Raw genomic sequence first — 22,438 nt, 5'->3', positions numbered from 1 at the left:
TATTTTTTAGGAAAAAATATATATAAAATGTGTACTTACAGAATATCTGTTTTCCATGGAATCTGTAAAACAAAGGGGAACAGGGAGGTGAGCAATGCAGAGAAAACGTGTTAGGCACCCCCAACCCCACAGCCCAGAAGGAAAAGTGAGATGACGCAGAAGGAAGTGCCAACCCCCCGCCCCCAGGTCACTGGGGGCCCGGGCCTGTGGCTCCTTCGCCCAGACAGCTTCCGCTGGGCCCTGTAGCTCTCTCCACATTACAAGCACACAATGTCCTCAGCAGCTCACTCTGACACTTTAAATAGTTCTTTAAAAAATTAGCACCACTTGTTATTTTAGGGGAAAAAGACCTAAAAACTGCAGAAAAACAGAAAGTAGCAGATAAGAAGTACCTCTGGTTCTACTCGCCAAACCCTGCAGACACTGTACATGTTTTCATCTCTTCTGCTCTGAAGAAGCTTTCTTTCGAGTTATAAGTAATCAGTTTGTGCCGTTTGAGAGCCTATCTTCTTCACAGACATGCTTTTATAAACATTTTCTGGCCCTGGCTGGCGTAGCTCAGTGGATTGAGCGCGGGCTAGGAACCAAAGTGTCCCAGGTTCGATTCCCAGCCAGGGTACATTCCTGGGTTGCAGGCCAGAACCCCCAGCAACTGCACATTGATGTTTCTCTCTCTCTCTCTCTCTCTATCTCCCTCCCTTCCCTCTCTAAAAATAAATAAATAAAATCTTTAAAAAAAATTTTCTGGTACCTTCATAAACATTATTGTTAGAAGGTGCATAATAATCATTCAATGGAAGTGTAATTATTTACTTAACCAGTTCCGTACTTTAATAATTTAGGTTCTTTCCAGTTTTTGCTATTTTTAAATAATGCTGCCAGTATCCTCTTTGGGAATAAAGCTATTTCCATATCTCTTACTAGTCTGTTCATTCCCAGGGGTGACATCCAGGGAGCAGAAGGTATCAACGTTGCTGACCTCTTTCAGCACATGTGGCCCAAGAGCTGTCGCAAGAGCGGGACCGCCATGTTCCCTGCCCTGGGGAGCCTTGACTCAACTCAACTGCCTGGAGACTCCACTGTCTTCTCGCCAGAGGGCCTGCCTGGACTAGCTGGCCCTGCCGGGCTTCAGTGATGAAAACATCCCTAACTAGATCTCAGGAAGATGAGAGGGAGGGTGAGAGAGGCCAATGAGAACAGGAGGGTGAGTGAGCTCTGCCTGTATTGGTTGGAGATGGTTTTCACTATAAGAGGCAAGAGAGGGGGATGATTTGCCCCATTGGACAGGCCAGGCCCGACCGATAGCAGAGTTTCTGAATGGGCTGTGGCTCACATGTTGGGGTTGATTCCTACGTACTATAGACATAGACGTGAAAACAGAGAAGCCATAGGGACCTCTTGTTACCTGGGCAAGGCCCCAAGAGGAGATGTAGGAACTGGGGGTGGTTGCCATTCTCGATGGTGGTGCCGTGAGGGTGGGAGGGCCATGAGCCCTCCCCAAGTCCTCAGTCTTACTGGTAGAAGCTCTCCAAGAGGCCTCGGTTGCTACCAGCTACCCAAGCTCAAACCGGTCCCTTCAGAGTCTTGGGCAGTCTCAGGGCCCATCTCTCACGACCCTTCTGTTTCTTTCTCTCATTTAGAAGTATCCTGTTTCCACAAGTCCACTTCCCCCTCGAACCCTGTCTTATCACAGCTCCATTGTGTGTCCTTCTAGAAGGAACAGGGCCAGAAATTCCTAAGGGGCCCCCTTCTGTCCTGGCGGGGACAGAGGCAGGTGTCAATGGCCAAATGGATGAATCAGTCCAACCACGAAGTTGAGCCATTGTGTAAACTTCCACACATTGAGTGAGACCTGGGCAGCACCCCGCCCCGGCCCCAAATCTGACCTGGGAGGACCTGAGGGACCCCATGCTTCCTGCTCCCCCAAATCCCTAAGGGCTCTGGAATGAGAAGAAAGAGGGGGAAAGCCTCAGTCTGTGTTTCCTAAAGCAATTTGAACACAAAGTACTGAAATTTGGGTCTGCTGATAAACACCAAGTTTTTGTACACTCGTAGTTTTTTTCCTTTGGTAATGGAGCAACCACTACAAAAATAGAATCTGGAGGGCAGTACTCTTTTTATTTTCCACAAAGTGTTTTTTCACCCTCTTCAGTTCCAAGCCTGGGTTGCTTTGGGCCTTGCAGGATGGGCGGGGACCGGCCCTCAAGAGCTCTTCTCGCCCTCCCAGAGGGGTCATGGCACAGAGGCCCTTGTTCTTTTTTCCCAATGAACAGCTACTCTTGGTAGACAGGGTTTCTGCCCTTTACGAAACATCTGGAAGTCTGAATTCCAGGCAAAGAAAAGGCAGAAGGTGGAGACTGAGTGAGCAGGTACTCAGATGGGAAGACGGTCTCTGTCTGACCCGAAACACATAGGTTAGGCAGTGACCGGATAGCTCAGGTGGTTAGAGCGCTGTCCCAATACACCAAGGTTGCGGGTTCAATCCCCTGGTCCGGGCACATACAAGAATCAATCAATGAGTGCATAAATAAGTGGAATAACAAATCAATGTCTTTCTCTCTCTCTCTCAAAAATCAATAAACAAAACACAACTTCAAAAGACTTAGATTAGTGTCTGGAGCAGGACTTGGCATCTTCTCCTAGGACCTTCAGTGGGTGGGGGGATGTGCCCAGGACCCCTCCCCAGGTGCGCACAGGGCATCTGGAGAGGAAAGCCAGCTGTCCTGTTGGAAGGCTCACAGGAAGTGAGTCCCTTCAAGCCAGGGTTTCTTGACATTGGCACTAAGGGCATCTGGTCTGGATAATGCTCTCTTTTGGGAGCTGTCCCGTGCACCGTACGATGTTTAGCAGCATCCCTGGCCTCCGCCCACTAAACGCAGCAGCACCCCTCCTTCCCCCCAGTTTATGACAAGCAAAATTGCCTCCAGACATCGCCAAACGTCACCTACATGGAGAACCACTGCTCTAAACCGTGGAAATCTCACCCAGACTGGAGTTCTTTCCCAGGGTAGAATTCGACCACGCTGGTAATCAGAATAAGCCACTTTACACTGTTTTAAAGTCCATTGTAAATACAGGTCAACAGGTTTTACTTTGGATGGCCTGCAAGCCATTTTATAAAGTACTTTCAGGATAAGCTGGTCCGGTGCTGAATCAGACATAACGTTTCCTGGTCAGAAACTGCCATTAGCACAGTCGTGGCTCAGCCAGGCCAAGGGAGCTGCTGAGAGCCAGGGATAGTCGTGCATGTACAGAGAGGCCCCCTGCTCAGTCGTCATTTCTCTTTTTCCTCTTGTCAGTAGGAGAACGAAGGGGAGGTAAAGAAAATTAAATCATTCCTTGGATGAGCCAGGACCCATAGGAGAAGGAGAAAGTTGATGACAGAGGAGAAGAGAGATGGGGGCGGGCAGGGGTTGACTCCAGGTGACCCTGCATCCCACAGCACCAAAGCTAGGGGCAAAGCTAGCTCCTGGCGACCTGAATCTCCGATCAATCGTAGGTGAGTAACAGACTGTCCCACCGCAGGTCCTAGGCTGCGGGGGATGGGAGTAAATGGAGCCTAGTGAGGTGTTAAGAGACAAAGGTACCAAACTGGAACCTGGACTACTTTCTTTAAATGCTCACCTTTTAGGACCGCCTATGTTATGCTCAGTAAGAGACATGAAACAGACTGATTTCCCCATTTCTGGTGGGCCACATCGTAAGCTATAATTAGCGCTGCTGTCGCAGGCTCGGACTTGCAAATAATTGAGAAGGGAATAAAACTGCAGAAAATCTCAAGTGCTGCGCTTGCAGATCTAAACTATGAGGAAATTATCAGCATTTTCTCCATTCCCCTAAGAAACTGAAGGCTATAGAGATGCAAAATTTCGCAATTTGGTTTCTTTCTGATGCAATTTTTCTAATTCTGAGAACCCCTCTCCTTCCTTCCCTAACACGAAGCAACAAATCATCGAACGTTGGAAAGGGGAGACACCCAAAGACTGAGAAGTTTCCTCGCCTTAAACTAAGAGTTAATTGCTGGGATGTTAGCTTAACTACGTGTCAGCGTGGTAGTGGGCTCTGAGCGGAACGGCTGACTCACGTGACCACGGCCATGACTCCGCGCAAGACACCGAGCTGGGAGAGGTGTCCCTCTCCTCCCCATTTGGAAGAAGCCATCTGCCCACCACAGCCCTTCCTTATCCACCCAAGGGCCACACACAGGGACCTCCCGAGGGACACGGAGGTATTCACTCTGCCACAGTTCTATATGGATCAGGGTCATTTTGCTGAGAGTTAATGAGAAAACTAACACCAAGGAAGAAGTGAGGGGTGGGGGCCGAACACATAACCTGACAAGGGCAGAGTTGAGACCAAACCCCAGGTCTCTCTCTCCTACTAAGGATGTTTTCCATCAGGTCCACAGCACCATGGGGGGGGGGGGGGGGGGACTCTGGCCAATGCGAATGCAGCAGACACACAGTAGGTGGTCCCTGAGATCCCTAACTTAATTCAGACTGAAGGGGAAGCTTGGGCTTAAAAGGAAACACCTCCGTGATCTTGGAGCCAAGGGTGGATAAAGGATTAGGATGGCTCCAAGGGTCCCAGGAGGTGACTCACTGAGGGGACTCCCTCCTCCCCAACGTGTTCAGGGGATGCTTCAGGCCTGACTAAGGCGTAGACAAATGACAATCACTTCCAAGCGCCAGGACATTGAGACGCCTGAATCTTATAATTGGAAGGCAACTTCAGATCGTTCTCCCAACCACCTCCTTTGACAGATAAAAAGGCTGCACTGAGTCAAGTTCACTGAGAGGCAAAGGAGGATGGTTGTTGCTGGGGGCTGCGGGGAGAAGGGAGTTGTTTAGTGGGCATGAAGTTTCACTTCGGGAAGATGAAAAACTTCTGGAGATGGATGATGGTGATGGTCGTACAATATTACGAATGGATTTAACGCCCCTGAGATGGACACTTAAAAGTGATTAAAACTATACCACAGTTTTAAAAACATGTTGAGCTTAGAGACTAAAGCCAAGATTACAAAGACCCAGTGCCCCCCACGGCCTACAGGGCCCCCCCACTCCTCAGCCGGCAGCCCCACACTTGCCAGGTCCCACCGGAGCTCCGCCAGGGGCTGCTCCTCCGAGACAGGCCTGCCCCTGCCCTTCTGCTTATCTAGAGTGCCCCGCCTTCGTACCACTCAGGGGAAAACCGGGGTTTCAGAGCGAGAACTACGCCCTGTGAGCCAGTTCCCAAAATAGCCAGCCCTGAAGTGCTGGCAGTTGGAAGACTTGGAAGACGCTGGGGAACTGAGAAATTAAGGTGGGGAAGAATAAAAGGTTAAGAAGGAAAGGTTAAATAGACTCAGCTCTGCCCTCAGCCTGCTCACCAACCTGTACAGAGACCACCACCCCCCACCCCTACCCCCAGCCCGGGCCTTTATTTTACTGTGGGCCCTCCCCTCCCCTACACACACATGTACACTCACACACACTCACACACACCCACACTCACACAGGAGTATCTCTGCTGTCCACCCAGAGCCCTCTCGCCAGGATCGCTGGGGAGTAAGAAAGACCCACCTCTTCAAACAAGAAGCAGAGCAGAACTTAGAGTGATGTAATCAAAAGGGAGCTCAGAGCACCTTGAAGATGGGTCTAAAAGTATGGTCCCCAGATCAGCAGCCACAGCATGTGGGAATTGGTTAGACATGCAGATTCTCGGCCCCACTCTGGACCTACTGAATCGGAAATGCAGGAGGCGGTGCCAAGCCACCTGTGTTTTCACAAACCTGGAAAACCCCTGACCTACAACCAAGTCTATGCCCTCATTTCACGGAGAAGGTGACCGAGGTCCAGAGAGACTCCATGACACACCCAGAGTCACCCAGACCCTACAGGCTGTTACCCTTAACTTCTGAAGTAGAAAGACTTGAATCCTCTATTAAGCTGACGATACTGTGGAAACTAAACAAGCAAAAAAAAAAAAAGTGCTGGAAAATATAGAAGCCCACGGTCAATTGGTTTGGCAACACACAGAGGAAACATGAAGGCTCTGTAGCCCGGCTGCCAGCATTCGAGCCCCACTCGGCCACTGCTGACCCAGGGGCCTGGACGGGTCACGGGAGCCCGGGCCCACTTCCCCATATGAAGAGCATGTGTAATAATAGAGCCTCCTTTGGCCTTATGAGTAGGAGGATTAAGCGAGCATCTGACAGTAAGAGGAAAAGAAAGAAAAGAAAAGAGGAACTGGCCCTGACTGTGTGGCTCAGTTAGTTGGACATCATCCCACGAAGCAAAAGGTCCACAGTCTGACTCCGGGCCAGGGCACGTCCCCGGGTCCCCGGCTGGGGCGCATGTGAGAGGCAACCGATAGATGTTTCTCTCTCACATCTCTGTTTCTTTCCCTCTCTCTCTCCCTCTCCCTCTCTCTAGAATAAATAAATAAGTAAACAAACAAACAAATACTCTTTTTAGAAAAAGAGGAACAGCTGAGGCCTGCATCCTCTCCTGAAGCAGCAGCCGAGCAGGAACGCTCAGAAATGGGAAATCCCTTGGCTCCCAGCACTGGAACCCCCCTAGGAGGAGCGGGTGCTCACTGGCTTCCGCAGCAGCACTGAGGTTTTATCTATAAGATCCAGAGCTGGCTCTACCCTCAACCCTTGGGCAGGAGCCCGCTGCCAGGTCAGAGACCAGATTACAGAGGGACCCCAGGCCCTGCTGACCCCTGATGGCCCAGATGGCCCAGTGGGAACGTCCCGGCCCAGGAATCAGGAGATGGCTTTAGTCTCGCCCTGGATACTGAACTCCCTCGGGCACCAGTTCCTCTTGTGTCTTTCAGCTAAGACAGACTGAATGCTCACTACACAGCGGAGGTAGTGCACTGACTGCGTGCTTGGGCAGGTAATCAGCGCCATCTCCCGATCCTACCTCATCCTCTTTTCTCATTGAACCCCATCTCCATTTAACAGTTGAAGAAGCTGAGTCTCAGAGAGGTTGGGCACCTTCATCAAAGCCACACAGCCGGTAAGTAGCAGTACCAGGGCAAGGGGTTCGTTCAGTGACTCCAAACCAAACAGGGCCCTTTACTGCCTCGGTCCCTCCCTACAGGGTCGGGCTCCTGCGCCTTCGGTCCATTCCAGCACAAGGCCAGAGGGAGCAGCCGCACCCCAACAGCCGGGCCCTGAGTGAGGACTCAGGCATCCAGAACCAGCCTGGGGACCCCGAGGGAACCCACTTGCACAGCCCCCTTAAGTCGGATGCAGGAAATCGGAATACACCTCCCCCAAACGTGCCACTGCACTCTGTCATAACGATCACTCTAAGCGGGGGCGGGGGTGGGGGTGGGGAGGTGGGCAGATAATCAGTGCCCGCAGAAAGAAGCCGTCTGGGAGCTTCTCTTATCTGGGTGAAAGCAGACATTAGTGAGACATGAGAGCTGCCATAAATCCACTGTCCCAGGCAAGTTTTATGGCTGTGAGGACAATGAAAATGTGGTGGCAAGGTGGACCTACATGAACAAACCCTGCTCCCCAGTCGTCCCCCATATTTTTGCCTTCCCACAGCTTCCCACCCTGGAGCCCCCTTTCCTTTGTTTTGTCACTTCCCTACACATTTATTATCCTTGCTTAACATGCTACATAAGCCACAAATGCTAACCGCTCAGCAGAGTCACTCATCACTGCTTATTTTTCTCTTGTTAATCTGTCTTTTGTTAGCAGGGCCCCTAATGCCAACCCTGTGGAATCCACACTGGGGCTGGCCTTCACCAGCTGGGAAGGGCCTCCAGGGGTGGCCTTAGGTGACTGCAGACCCCACGGCTTTACCCCTGCAGCCCCCCTGGCGGCCGGCTTCCCTTCCCGGAAACCAGAGGCAGTGCCCCTCAGTGACCAGGAACGTGGGGTCTGGCTCCAGCGCAGACACGTTTCTCAGGGACTTGCTTGCTGTGTGACCTTGGGCAAGTATTTTAACCTCTCTAAGCCTCAGAATCCTCGTCTGTAAAACGGGGTTTATTGTGAGGTTTGAAAGAGAGTACGTAACACGGGCCACTTAGCACCCACAGTACATGCTCAGTAAATGTGAGCTTTTGCACAAGCAAAGCAACTGAAAGTGACCCATCTCAGGGACTGTGAGGAAAGCAGGAGGCATTTTTGAACAATTAGCAAACAGAATCAACCTTGAACCCCACCTGACATTTAGCCTTCTGTGCCACTGGAAGACCAGGGACAAGAACAGAAAGCCCCTTTATTCCCAAATTTACATTTTGCTAGTTCTGAACATCCTGAAAATGGAAAATTAAATACTTAAGCCAAAAATGCCCCCGGAAGAGGTTTTCAGAATGTTTTCAGTCAGTGTCAAGTCCCGCACGGGGCTGAGTTTCTGTGGAAATAACAAGACCGCTTCAGGGGTGATTCTCATTTTAGATGAAAGTAGGCTCTACAGTAAGATACGTACCTGTCTATTCAGACGGTGTCGGCATCAGAAACATCTGAGAACTGGCTAGAGTTCAGATGCTGGAGGTTCTGATTCTGTGGGTCAGGTTGGGCCTGAGACCATGGCGGCTGCCGGCCTGTGGATCACACTTGGATTTAGCTGGGCTTTACTGAAGTCTCCCAGTCTTTTTTTTTTTTTTTTTTTTTTTTTAAGATTTTATGTATTTATTTGTAGAGAGAGGGAGGGGAGCAAGAAGGAGAAGGAAGGAAATATCGGTCGGTCGCCCCTCTTGGGGTCTTGTCCAGCAGGGGACTGGGCCCGCAGCCCAGGGAATGTGCCGTAACTGGGAATCGAACCGATGACCTTTAGGTTTGCAGGACATGCCCAACCCACTGAGCCACACCTGCCTGGGCTCCCAGCCCTTTTTAATGATTCCCTTTCAAAGAATCCACTTAAATAGAGGTCAGCTGTACAAAGCAAAATAACCCGCTAGCAACAACTTGCCCCAGGATGGTTATGTCTTTTAGGTTGCTGCTTAGTTTCAGAATTTAAAAGTAATCATTTTAGATTTCATTTCTCCGAAATGAAATACAGTAATTTTACAAAAGATGAGATTGTTGGGAACCTCCCGGTTCCACGTCTGCTGGGCACTGGTGCTCAGTCTGGGGGAAGCTCTTCTTTGTGAGGAAGCAGTGGGACGGCATTTGAAGTGGGTCTGGGTGGAAATCAAAGGGGCTGGGGGCAGGTGCGTACTCCCTCCCCTGCAGTCTGCCCTCTCAGAGGCTGAAGCTACCCGCTGTCTTCAAAGCAGAGCTGACTTTGTCTAAGGACTTCGGGAGCCCCCTGCTCCAGGACCCATGTGGGGAGCAAGTGAGACTCACTCGCTGGCCCCAGAGAATAGGCAGGGCTGTACTGCTTCTCTCGGGGTTACAGGGGAGCACCCGGAACTCTGTCGGGTGTCCTGTGAGCACACGGGTGCCAGGACACACTCCAGCCCAGTAGCTGGCTGTCTGTCTGCCTGGCATGCTGCAGGCACTGGATAAACGTTACATCGACTGACTAATTAGCACATGTTAACCCACGGCTACTTTTTAAAGCTGGTGAGAGTAAACTCTGTGTGACAGGTGGCACCCCTTTTTGACTTCCTTTGCTCCCTCCCTTCCCTGCCCACGCCCAGGACCTCATGGATGATCCTGGGGGCAGTGCCCACCATGCTGGGGGAGTCAGAGACTCCTCACTCACCAGGGTTAGCTTTCCGGATTTCAGTGTACACTGTCTCCGTGCCCTTCCTCCCCAGACCTGGAAAGGGACCAGGCACAGGTCAGTAGCTGCCTCTGGGCACCAGGTCGGCCCATTGCTGAAGCAGGAAAATATCTGAGGCACCCCAGGCAAGGCTGCACCCCGCTCCCCCAGCTCCACGACTGCCTATAGAACTTCTCCCCACTAAGCCCCGGCCATTTCCCGGCCTTAGAAGATCCTCATCTAACCAGCATCATTAGGCCTGGATGTACGAGGTCAACAGGTCACTGTGGGAACCCTGGATCTGAGGGGCCTCGAGTGGAGGGGCTCCCAGCACAGGCCTGCAGCCTCCAGCTCGGTGGCCTTACCCTCTTTCCCGGCCACGGTGTCCCTGTGTCCACCCGCTCTGCCGGCCTGTCCCAGGAGGCTGGGCGTGGCCTCCCAATCACCCTCGGTCCGGGTTTCAGCCTGAGCGTCATGTGCGATGGGATTAGCTGGGACTGAGAACCACTCAGGATTCCAGACAGCTGGGCTGCTCGAGTTCACATGCCAACCCCTGGGCCTCACCACAGACGGTAACTGAGTTTGTCTGGGGTGGACCCTGGCTTTGATTTTTTTTTAAAAAGCATTTTTAAAAGATATGTATTTATTTTTAGAGAGAGGAGGAGAGAGGGAGAAAGAGAGGAAGAGAAACATCGATGTGGAAGGAAAATATCGACCGCTTGCCTCCAACACGTGTCCTGACGGAGGATCGAACCGGCACCCAACCTACTGAGCCACACCAGTCAGGGCTGGCTTTGTTGGTTTTTAAGCGCTTCCCAGGGGGCTCTAACATGCAGGCTGGGTTGAGACCCTCTGGTCTGGACTCTTTTGAAACAGCAGACAAGATGGGCCATCCCAGCTGTGGTTTCCACCCAGAGGAGACTCGAGGGTTTGGGAGACGGAGTGCCCATTCAGCCATCTGTTCATGTACATGCCCCGGTCGTATATATACACATGTGCACACACTCCTAGTGTGCCTACACGCATTGCATACCCACATGTAGTATGTACACACAGTATGCACATACAGACACACCCACAAGCCCTCAAGAAACAGGATGGAACCTGGCCACGTCCTGGTGCCTCTCCCCTCACACAAGACCAGGAGGCCTCTCTGGAAAGGCACCCGATGGCCTGTGTGGAGCATTCTGCCTCTGCACACTGGGAAAGGGAACCCCAGACCAGGTAGGAAGACACTTCCTACTGCCACACTCAGTGCCATGAAGATGTCCCTCCTCAGTGGCAGGTGGCAGGGGCATGCCCAGGGACTATAATGGCACTGAGATACCCTCAACTCACCACGCTCCAGGGACACCCCCTCTCTCTCCTCTGACCCCAAACAAACCCTTCCACTGCCTGCACTGCCCTTTCCCTTTGCCCCACTCCCTCCTCCCCTCCTCCCCCCTTCCCTGTGCACTGGGCAGTTACGTAGGCCCCTGTGCTCTCACAGCTGTCTGGAGATGCTGGTCCACAGCACCCTGACATTATTTGTCCCCGTGACTGTCTCCCCCAGTGGCCCCAGAACTCCTCCAGGGCAGCGTCTGGGGTCCTGTGCACCTCCCAATGCCAGGCCCTGCAGACACCTGAAAAGGTTTGATGTGACCATGAAGGCACCAGTCAATGTCCCTATAGGTGTCTCTGTCTCAGACCCGTGACCTTCAGGAAGGCCTTGGCACAATCAGCCGATCCCTGACACTCCTGGTTTTAGGGTGAAATCCCGGCCCCTCATCACATACTGAATGGCAGCGGCTCCTGTGGCAGGACCCGGCTGCCAGAAGAAAGCTGGTGGTGGCTGAGACCCTGACAGCTGACTTGGGGAGCTGGGGTTGCCAGGGCCGTGCAGAAGGCGTCACGGTGACTCCCCTGTGGCACGGAACAGCAGTAGGAACTCAGTGGAGTGGCTGACATACCAGGCACCGCCCTGATGGGACGCCTGCCTTTCCCTAACAGGACAGCAGAGCTGCTTACACCACTCTCCCTCTGTGACACAGATTTGGGGGTGTAGAGGGAAGCTCCAGAGATCCCCATATCTGCAGGGGGGTGGGTCTACCGCATCCCCAGGGGACTCTGCTCAACGTCAGGCCTGGCAAGTCCCTCACTCAGTATGATCTGAACAGCTACCGTGTGCCAGGGGAGAGGAAAAGGTGAGTTGGACCTGGTCCCAGCCTTCAGGAGCTCCAGGCTTCGGGGTGATGGGTGCGCAAACAATGCTGTAGGACACAGTGTACCAGATGCACCGGGTCACTGCCAGCTCCTCCTCTGACCCAGCCCCACGTGAGAGTGGGGGAGGGATGGAGGAAGGAATGGAGCTGGAGGCTGGGTGGCCCAGTCCGGGGGCACCCCTGTGAACCCCACTGCTCCAGGCACATCAGGGGTGGCTGCTAGACCTCTCTGGTTACCTTGGGGACACTAACGCCCTCCGGATTGGAAGAGCCACACTCAACTCCCTTTCACTTCCTGACAGCCTACCAGCCTGGGCAGCAGGGTGGCTGCCCCTTCTTGGTGCCCCCGTGGTCTCTCCAGCTGCCCTCCTGGCTCTGCCCAGCTCAGTGGTGGGCAGGGGAGCTCTCAGTCCATCACACTGCCCCTCCCCTTGCTGCTCCCCAGCAGCAGCTGCTTGCTAATGACTAAACCAGCCAACAGACTATTTGTCTCTGCTGTCATGGATATTTCCAGATGGGGCTTTATTCTGGCTTGTTTTTCTCTGTTAACAGAGAAAGAGATGGCTTGAACCTCAAGGGGGTTTCCCAGCAATTAGCCTCATAGCAAACATGCAGCAGACCCGGGCTTACCGAGTTCCTTCCTGCACCTCCTCCACCCCCAAGGGACCACTTGGTCCACTGCCAGCCAGGGTTAGAAATGGATACGGGCCCTGGCTGCATAGCTCAGTTGTTAGAGTGTCGTCCCGATACACCAAGATTGCAGGTTTGATCCCCCGTTAGGACACATACAAGAAGCAACCAGGGAATGCATAAATAAGTGGAACAATAAGTCAGTGTTTCACTTTCTCTCTAAAATCAATAATAAATGTAAAAAAAAGAAGAAGAAGAAATGGACACGCTCCCCTCCCCCGTGCACTCTAACTGTGGAGGAGGGAGGCCTTGAGGACAGGGAGCTGGGTTGGCCAAGACCAGGTCAAGTTTACTTACTTATCACTGGCCTTGCACCCACAAAGCCGTTCCCTAGTCTGGTAACGCCTCACTCAAGAGAAAGCAAGGGGGCAGCATCATAGGCCAACAGAGCTGCCAACAAAGCTGGGTCCAGAAAAGTTGACGTGAATCCTCTAGAAAATCTCCATCTCCACCCAAGTGACTCTCACATTCTAGCTCTACCAAGGCCCCCACAGCCTGCCCAGCACCTTTGTGCAAACTGGGTAAAGGCAACCACTTGGGTGGTCACAACACTGCAGGTGCACAGCTTGGCAAGGAAGGCACCCCTGCCTCACCCTGTCCTAATTCTTCGTTCCCCTTCAACACCCTCTGCACCCCTACTTCAAGCAAGAAAAATTAAACCAGACACTACTAACATGAAAACATTCCCAAAGGAGCTCTTTCCAAGGCCAAAAGTCCTGCTTCCTTCTTCCTCCTCCAGCATCCTTACATCCAAAGCCTTCCAGGCGTCAGGCACAGCCCCCTGGATTCCACTCCCAGGGGGAGTGGAGCAGAGCAAGGGCAGGGCCCGGCCATCTGGGGGCAAATTCGGAACCTGAGGCCACAGCCCAGGGCAGTCAGTCTGCAGCAAGGCGGGGAGGATGGGTCCCACATACACTGAAAATCTTCGTGCAGCCCTGCCCTCTTGTCCTGTTCCTTCTTTCTTCTACGCCCAAAGGCCCCTGAAGAGGAAGTGAGCTGCTACCCACAGGCTGAGCCCAGGATGCCCAGAGATGGAGGGGCTCAGGCTGGACCAGGGAAGGCTGGCAGGGAGCTGCTTACAGTGCCGTCTGCCACAGCCCACCCAGACTCGGTTCTGAGCGCAAGCCCCCTGTGCTGCCTGCTCTTGGGCATCTCGGATTGAACCCAACTGTACCACTTGTCACCACGGGCCCTTTTCTCCCGATCTCAGACATCATGCACAACCGTCCATGCGGTAATTTTGTCTCCCCCATTCCGGCTGAGAAATGTTTCATCCAGTGCTTTGATCTGTCTCCAAAATATATCTGGAATCCATCCACTGCCAGCACTTTGGCCCCACCCTCTTCCCCTCTTGTCTGCTGATAACACACTTGTCCCCCTTTGTATCCATCCTCCACACCAGCCACTAGGATTGCTTTTCCAAGAAAGAAGTCAGAGCCCGCGGCTTCCCTGCTTCAGGGCTTCCAAACCGGCTGAGACCAGAGTGCAGAGAGCACCTTGGAGGCCCCACAGGCCCTGGCCCCCACCCCATCCTTCAGCACCATCTGCCTCCTCTCCCTCTCTCTCTCTCTGCAGATGCCCGTGTCTCTGTCCGTTAAGATCCTTAAATGAACCCAGCACTGGGCCACCTCATGCCACTCTTCCCATTTCCTGGGTCCTTCCTCCTCTGGGTGGAGCCACCTTCTTTGTGCCCTTCAGGCTGCAGCTTAAATGCCACGGGTCACAGACCTCCAGGGACCACCCCAGCCTGAATAGGTCCCACCTTTCCCACCTCATTGTACCCTCTTCTCTTCCTTCTGAGCACTTGCTATAACCTGATACGATTTATGCTTCGGTTCCATGTTTTCTTGGCTCCCTCATAGGCTCTGCCTCTGTGGGAGGGACCTTTGCTGCTGGTCCATCACAGGCCCTTAATTTATTAACTCAACAGGTGAATCATTTTACAACGAGATAAAGAGGAAGAGAACTTCAGGCCTGCCACGGTCCCCACCCCTCCCAGGTCCAGTCTGGACTTAGAAGCGGGCTGTGCAGATGGGCCGCGCCGACTCTAGGGGCCGTTCTGACCGCAGACTGCAGGGATACTGCCCAGCTCACAGCCTGCGGGCTGCACAGGAGGGACAGTGTCCCCGGGAAGTTCTCTGCACACACCTGCTGACATGGTACCCAGAACCTAGGCAAGGAAAGAGGGAAGGAACCCCAAACTCCTCCCAGATTGTGGAGCAGGAGGTGATGAGAGAACACCCTCACCACATGGTTCTGGCTAGTTCCCTGCAGGCTTGGTTTAGAAAACAGCCCCAGGCCTGCCAGACTGAGTGGACTCAGCCTGGCCCCAGCTGCAGCAGGAAAGGGGGGTGCACGGCAATAGCCCTGCCAGCTTCCCCGCAGCTGAAATGGATGTTCTAGCATGTGCTGTGGACCAGCCCACGCAGAGCCACTCTCTCCAGAGCTCGGGCCCTCCGGGCCAACCTGCCCCCGTACATGAAACCAAGTACATGAAACCACGCACGTGAAAACAAAACCTGAAACTAAAGCTAAAACCACGATTTACACAGGAAGGGATTCTGTGCTTTCAAAAGCCTTTACCCACGTGTCTCTTTAAATAGCAAAACCCTCACTACCCTCAAACACACACCACATTTATACAAGCTCAGTTTGCATGCAATGTTTTTAGGAGGATGCTGGTTTGGGCAAGGGGGTGTACCTCTGCAAGAAAGCTCAAACACCCCGGAGCAAAGCTGATCTGAAAAGGCCTCTCAAAAAAACACACTTTTAGCACTTAGTAATTGGTGTGTAAAACATATTCATTATTAGTAGTATGATAAATATACCATATTCTTTGGAGCATAAGATGCACCTGGGTTTTAGAGGAGAAAAATAGGAAAAAAATTTGAAGCAAAAAATGTGGTAAATTATTTAATAACATAAATAACATAATATTTCACCAATGTAAATGTAAACAGAACTCAACAGCAGCATTAACAACCATTATTCCTCCCAAATTTGGGAGGGGCGGGGAGGTAAGTGCATCTTATAGTCTGAAAAATATGGTAATTAATGAAACTTTATACCTCAAAGCCTGGGCAGAGGTCACTGCTTTTGCCTTAGGCATGTCCAGCAGGTCTGTCTGCTGATCACCTCCCTTCTGAGTGACTGAGGGTGACTAGACTCTTGTCCCTAGGTCACAGCCCACCTTATTCCCCACAACTGCACCCGAGGAGAGAGCAAAGCGAGGGGATCTCTTGATTGATGGCGTTTACCTTCATGAGGCTCAGGTGAGGTTACCTCCACTTCTGTGTACTCCACGTCCGAGGTCAGAGACTCTGCTCAAAGCAAACACAGCACCCTGCAGTTAGACAGGATCCCGTTGGGCAGGGGTGGGGGGCGCCTCAGACCACATTAGAGATTTCCAATCAAAGTTTTCTGTATTTCCAGGGGAAGCACAGCTATAACTCCATTCTAAGTGGGGGAGAAACCTCACTTTGGGGAAGGCCGCGATGATCCTGTGCTCACTGGAATGAGGAAGGACCCTCCTCCCTGGGTCCCCATGGTTGCTGCAGTGGGAGGATTTGTGAAAGTTCAGTAGCTACCAAAAACAGCCAGCATCAGCCACAGCAGTTAACTCCAGACGCCTCTGTGGCCACAGGCCTAGAAGAGCTATCTCCAGGATGGGAAGGATCTCAGGAAATGGGGAAGATAGGGTATCCCCAGCCCAGAACGCCCTGAGGCTGTGATGTATACCCAGAGAAAGACAAGTTACTGAAAGCGGTCAGGGCAGCACAGCAAAATCTAGCAAAACAGCTTGTTTTCAACTCCATATAACATTACTGTTTTATTTTTGAAACCCCAAAGAATCAGTGTTTCTCATCAGCGGTTAAAATTGATTCTGCAGCCACAGTATTTGCAGACCCCATGAGTTCCTCAGAGTTCGCAGCCCAGGGACAGCAGCTCCCGGGGGAAAGGCACTTTGAAAAATGGTTTGGCCCAGCCCTTCCGAGCTCAGGGCAGAAACCAGCAATCTGTTGTTAACTGCCTTAAAACATAAACAGCAGTGCTGTTTACAAATATTTTTATAGTGTATTTTTCATTTTTATTAAATATCAAATAGGTCCAAAACATGTGTAAGTTATGTATAAAACACAAACAATCACAATTCAATAGATAACTGCATGCCATATCGTCACCCTTTGTGAGAAAAAGAACATTTTCATTTCCTTCGAAGTTCCCTGTGTGCTTCTTGCCCGCCCCAGCCCCTGCACGCGTCTCTCCCGGCTTTACTGAGGCATAATCGACATGTAACGTGTGTGTGTTTAAGGTGTACAGCCTCATGACTCGCAGTGATGCTGTTTAAATTTTTAAAAACCTCTTCCTCTAATCTCCAAAAGAAAGGAGATTCTCCCACCTTATTCAACAGTCCATTCTGATTTAGGAAGTTCCTTTCTGAGTCTAACCCAGTTCTTTCCTCCTGGAATTTAGGTCACTTTCCCCTTAAGGACACCAGGATAGTGTCTTTGGAGAAAGCAACCAGCCTCCACTAAGAGAGGTGGAGAAATACCCACAGGTGTTAACAGTTTTAGTTCTTTTCCTAGGGGTCTTTTTTAATGTAAAGTTCTCTAATTAAAAAAAAAAACTAAATTATATAATTACCTTTATTTTCATTTACTGGTTTCATTGCATGGTTTCCAATATCTTCGCTGTAATCTAGTTTAAAAAGAATAGTCAGGATGGGTGGCAATGGAAATCCTAGTTGTCTATGTATGACTTTTTTCTCCCTCCCCCCTCCCCCACCATGGCAAGGTGTCTGGCTTCTGGGATCCCTCCTGGTCTCCCTGTGGCCCCATCCACCCTAGCGTGGTCTTTCTCTCTTTTGGAACCCCTCACCAGAGATGTGTTCATTGACCCTAGAGCGAGAGGAAGCGGGGAGGCAGCGAGAGAGAAACATTGATGTGAGAGAGAAACATTGACTGGTTGTCTTCTGAACATGCTCCGATCGGGGATCAGACGCCCAGTCTTCTGGTGCCTGGGATGACCCTCCAACCAGCTGAGCCCTCCGGCCAGGGCTGTGTGGTCTCTTCCTAACACCGGCGGGATGGCCACCATCCCGCAGGAGGGACACTTCTACTTATGAATGGTTCAGGATTCAAATTGTTCACTTTGAGCAAGTTCATTAGAAATTAAACTTAATTCCAGAGGGGATGGCTCTAAACCACAATCATGAGGATTCTGGGAAATGAACCCTTTCCAGGTGGAGAGTGGGGTCCATGAGCTCATGGTTTAAATAGCAGTGCCTCCAGGCTGCCACCTCAGGAGGCAAACACGTTTTTAATCTTGTTAATCAAGTTGTTCCGTATTAAGGAGAACTCTTCTAAATGTTATAAATACTATTCCTGAAGAACACGTGGTTTTCATTATGTATTTGAACTAACAGCTGTTGTGATTACTAACATATATTTACAAACTGAAATAATTCATGGAGAGACAACAGAAGAATTGGACTAGTCCTTGTATTTGTGGGGAAATCTTATTTTAATATATGTATGTCAGCATTTAATTTAAAGTATCTCTATTTCTGTACAAATAATGCAAATAGCCAACAGAACCCACCTTATACCCAGAAAGGTATTTTCTTTATAAGACTGGATTTCTTTTTGCTAAATATTCTCCGAATTTTTCTGAATCTAGTTTCTCAGATGATATATTTGCTGTTTTCTCTTTATGAGCACCTTACTTTTGTTACCACAAATGCTTCATTTCACTTTTTAAAGGGTTATGATTCATTACTGTAAGAACTGCTGAATTCTCAAAACACATCTCTCAAGTATGTATGTCTTATAAAGTGCATATCCTAACATTTTCTTACTTTGTGGAATACTGTTACTGAATTAGAAAAGGACATGGGCATTCTATTCCCAAACCTGCTGAAAGAAAACTGCTCCAAATCTGGCTTAGGACAAAAGTTTCTATGTGATATAAGTATGTCTCTGGAGCGATTTCCTCTTAGACCTAATGGGATTAAGAACTCCTGGAACTGGCCGCCCACCCCAATGAACTGACTGACTCAAGCTTGCAATAAGACTCATAACCAGCATTCCTATATTGTTCCGTTATTTTTTAAAAAATGCTTCTACTGCCCTTACTCATGTGGCTCAGTTGGTTGGGCATCATTCCACAAACAGAAAAGCCACCAGTTTGATTCCCAGTCCAGGCACACACCTGCGTTTCAGGTTCAGTCCCCAGTCAGGGTGCAAATGGGAGGCAACCAGTCGATGTTTTCTTCTCACATCGATGTTTCTCTCCCTCTCTTCCCCCCTCCCTTCCCACTCTCTAAAAATAAAGAAAGAAAATCTTTAAAGATGCTTCTACTAACAAATATTTAAATTGGTTTCCTGTTGTGTCAAGTGTGAAACGACAATGTCCTGTGCTCATAATAAATAATTCCATTCGAGAAGAAGTTGTACCAGTGCCTTCATTGCTATCTGGTCTTTCTTACAAAGGAAGGGTGACTACACCTGGGCAATGGTCAAAGTGTCTGAGGATGGCCCAGGATGCGTACCCCCAGCAAGGTGACTGTTATCTACCTTTGGTTGGTTCAGGATGTTTAGAAGGAGGTGAAATGAGGGGAAAACATTCTGCTTTTCTCCCAGGTTTCTGTTTTGCTTATCAGCTCACCATCCAATGGCTGACGAGACTGAGTGCTCCCGCTTAAAGGCAGGGCTTCCCTAGGAACCTTAGCCCCACCCCCTGCAGATTCTACGCTAAGAGGGGTGACAGAGTGGGTGGCAAGTGAGGAAAAGCTCTTAGCAACTGCAGGAAACCGTGACTGTACCGTAAGGTCTGTTGGCTTCGGTGCTGGAATCTGACATCTTCTCATTGTTGGAGGTCAGAAGTGGCACTGCCGGCCTTAAAATAAAATTTGAAAAGGAAAAAAATGTGTGACTTTTTTTTGGCTCTAACGTCAAACCAACAAAAATAATCAAGGAAAGATCAGGAGAAAACCAGGAAGAGATTTCCAAAGTGAGGCAAACTTGACTCTCTTGTTGGGAAATTGAACTTTTTTTTTCAGTTGTGGGATGCTTAACAAACACTTTTACGCTGTTAAAATAAGTGACAAGACCAAAGGGCATGTGAACAACAGGCGTCCTTTCCCAGGTGAGCCCCACCCCCGTGAAGTCCTCATTCTGTGCTACAAAGCTATTATTCGCACGCTTTTGGATTTTAGATTTCCAGAACAGTAAAAATAGTACAACCAGTTTTTTTTCTCCCTAGGCCAACTCTGTTTTGCCAAGTAAGTAAAATTTTAAAATTGTATCTACTACCATTATCATATCATCATGAAAAGGGGATTTTACAAGTAACAGTGTAGGAAGGACATGACCTCAGAATAAAGCCATTTTCCCATGAAAGGACAGTTGGCAATCTTCCACTGCCACACACACACACACACACCCTCTACACTGCTCACAACCCTATTATTCTGAGTTTCCCAAGAACCACTGAAAACTTCCTGCCGACCAGACTCTCCCAGATGATGCCCGTGGGGCGGCCGCACTGACCTGGACATCTCCACTGGCATCTGCTTGGCTTTGAAAGAGAAAGAGAAAAACCAGAGTCAGTAAAAAGCACCCACGTCCAGAGCAGAGAGGAACACTCATCTCAAACCACATTTGACTTTCTTGGAGATTTGGCTAGCCATAAAAAGAGAAAAGAAAGCCCAATATATTTCAGCTTAAAAAATAAAAGAAAAAGAAGAAAATTAAAGTAGGTCTTCTCTTCGTCTTATACTGAGAGATTTCCCATCATTTCATCCAGAAATATGACATTTTGTTGTGTGAACCAGGAACTATTTTCTTTAGAGGAATGTGATGGAGATGAAGACAATGATACAGGAACCTGAGGAGCCAGACCAAAGGGCAACGTCTCTTTGACTCAGGACCGCGCCGAAGAGTAAAGGCTAAATTAATCCCTGGGCTTTGAATTCCAAGCTGGCCTGAGACCAGTCTGCCCTCTGGCCTTGCCTGTTCTGCGATGACCAATTCCCTTAGGAAAGGGTTTGTTCTGGAGCTCTCTTCTCAGAGGGATTTCCTGTTCTGGAAAAAACCCAGGGCCCCTCCTTATCTCATCTGCCCTCACTCATCCCAGGTGGCAGCACCAGGGCCCCAACAGAAACTGCCTCAGCACATACAAATCTTGGCAGAATTGACTGGTGCTGTACCCTTTTCCTTGAGTGCAGGCTGACTGTGACTCCGGGGTGTCAGCAGGTAGTCCTGGCTTCTCTTCCATGTGTGGTTAACCTCAAGCACGGGGTAGAAATCATGGCACCACAGGCAAATAAACTGGGGGGTATTCACTGCATGTGGGGTGTCTCCATAACACTCACACCCCCCTCTACCAACTGCAGGACTAAGTGTGGCCAAATCTGCAGAAACAGCTTCTTCTGACCGTACTGAGATGGAACTTTCCCCTGGGTTTATCTTTTCTGGGTTGCCCAGCTAGGACAGCAATCACTTCCATTTTTACCCAGCTAAATCCAGGGGCAGTAAAAGCTCCACACCCACCAAAGCCAAGATCTTTGGTTATCAGGGTGACACCCTAAGGAGAAAAACAACTGTTGTGAGTTACATCTCCTCAGCTCCCATTGGTGCAGAGCACAGCCCCCCATAAAGCTGGAGCCCCTCACACCGGTGGCCAGTTTCCTGGCCAGGGCACTCTGTCAGAAGGCAACAAAAGAACCGTGCTCACCCTTGGCTTTCTTCTGAAAATAGCATCTGGCCGCAAGTACCAAGATGGCAATTATCACTACGATGACCACCACTGCAATAAGTCCTTTCTTCCATGGGGCAAGATAGACTAAAAGTAAGAAAAATTAAGAGAGTTGTTTTTTTTCTCTACCAGCAAGAAACAATATTAGTGTTAAGCAACAAAGAAGACTGATTTTTAGTTCTTGTAACCACATCTTACACTGAGCATCTATCTACCTCTGAGGGATTCTGTGTTCATAGTTGGTACAGAAAGGGTTGTTCTTGCTACATAGTCAGCTACAGTCTTAAAGGACTACAGGATGGAAGCAGACTCCTGGCTGGGTCAGTTTGGTCCAATCCCCATGGCCACAGGTTGTTCAGGGGCGGATGTTTGACTCAAGATGGGCCATTTGCTATCTCTCCACCAAGAATTTGGAATTACAACTCCGTGAAATACTTCCATTCCTTATAAGGACCAGTTCCACTTTTATATTTAATTTGAGTGGGTTTCTGTCACATACAACCAAACAGCCTGGAGGACATTGGGCTCTTAACCCTCCGTGGTAAGTGCTAAACTCCCACCCATTTCCTCTCACACGTGGTGAGTGTTCTGGCTCCGCCCCCCGGGACCGCACTACCTCTCACTGTTGAGACCATGACTCACCTGTGACGGTCAATACATTGCTTTGGAGGACAGCCCCAGCAACGTTGGCTCTGTTGGAGGCTGTGCAGTAATACTGCCCATCCTGTTCCCTGCTAGCCTGTGTCTTGTGCCAGATGGCCTGGGTGTCATTTGAGGTGGTTTCGTAGAAGGACCTGGCCTCCTTTACTTTGTAAAACTTGTAGGTGATTGGACCAGATGCTTTGTTTGTGGAGCATCGAAGCACAAGTTCTTCCCCAGACTCCACTGTCTTATCACTCAAGATAGAAATAGTGACCTTATCCACTGGGGCTGAAAAGCAAGAAAAGGATTAGCACTGAAAAAAGTCAGGGGTGGGGCGGGGGTGGGGGCCATGACACAGCCACTGCTTGCGCCCTGACTCAGACTTGGGTTTTGTCAGTCCTCTTCCCCCACATTCTTCAGCTCCTCCCTTAACTAGCCCAGCAGGGCAGCAACGGATGCCTCCTGTGCTCCTGTGTTGATTAAACACAAGAT

At 50.2% G+C, this 22,438-nt stretch overlaps 1 protein-coding gene across 4 annotated transcripts in view; it reads right to left on the bottom strand.

The window, feature by feature from the left end:
• The window catches only part of PECAM1 (platelet and endothelial cell adhesion molecule 1), a 66,838-nt gene that overhangs the window by 5,715 nt on the left and 38,685 nt on the right, over positions 1-22,438 (bottom strand). For 2 of the 4 annotated variants that reach the window (XM_036033492.1, XM_028521626.2), the window contains 9 exons: positions 21,947-22,234; positions 21,284-21,391; positions 20,098-20,125; positions 19,371-19,444; positions 17,192-17,245; positions 15,805-15,867; positions 9,657-9,713; positions 8,436-8,550; positions 40-62 (listed from right to left, as the gene is read on the bottom strand). In XM_036033492.1, the coding sequence (XP_035889385.1) occupies positions 8,444-8,550; positions 9,657-9,713; positions 15,805-15,867; positions 17,192-17,245; positions 19,371-19,444; positions 20,098-20,125; positions 21,284-21,391; positions 21,947-22,234 (779 nt within the window). In that variant the 3' untranslated portion in view covers positions 40-62; positions 8,436-8,443. The remainder of the gene's footprint in view (positions 1-39; positions 63-8,435; positions 8,551-9,656; positions 9,714-15,804; positions 15,868-17,191; positions 17,246-19,370; positions 19,445-20,097; positions 20,126-21,283; positions 21,392-21,946; positions 22,235-22,438) is intronic. The other 2 variants (XM_036033493.1, XM_036033494.1) reach the window with 2 other exon arrangements.

Source organism: Phyllostomus discolor, chromosome 8 (genome assembly GCF_004126475.2).
Source record: "Phyllostomus discolor isolate MPI-MPIP mPhyDis1 chromosome 8, mPhyDis1.pri.v3, whole genome shotgun sequence".
Lineage (NCBI taxonomy): Eukaryota > Metazoa > Chordata > Mammalia > Chiroptera > Phyllostomidae > Phyllostomus > Phyllostomus discolor.
This window is presented reverse-complemented; position numbering and strand designations above follow the sequence as displayed.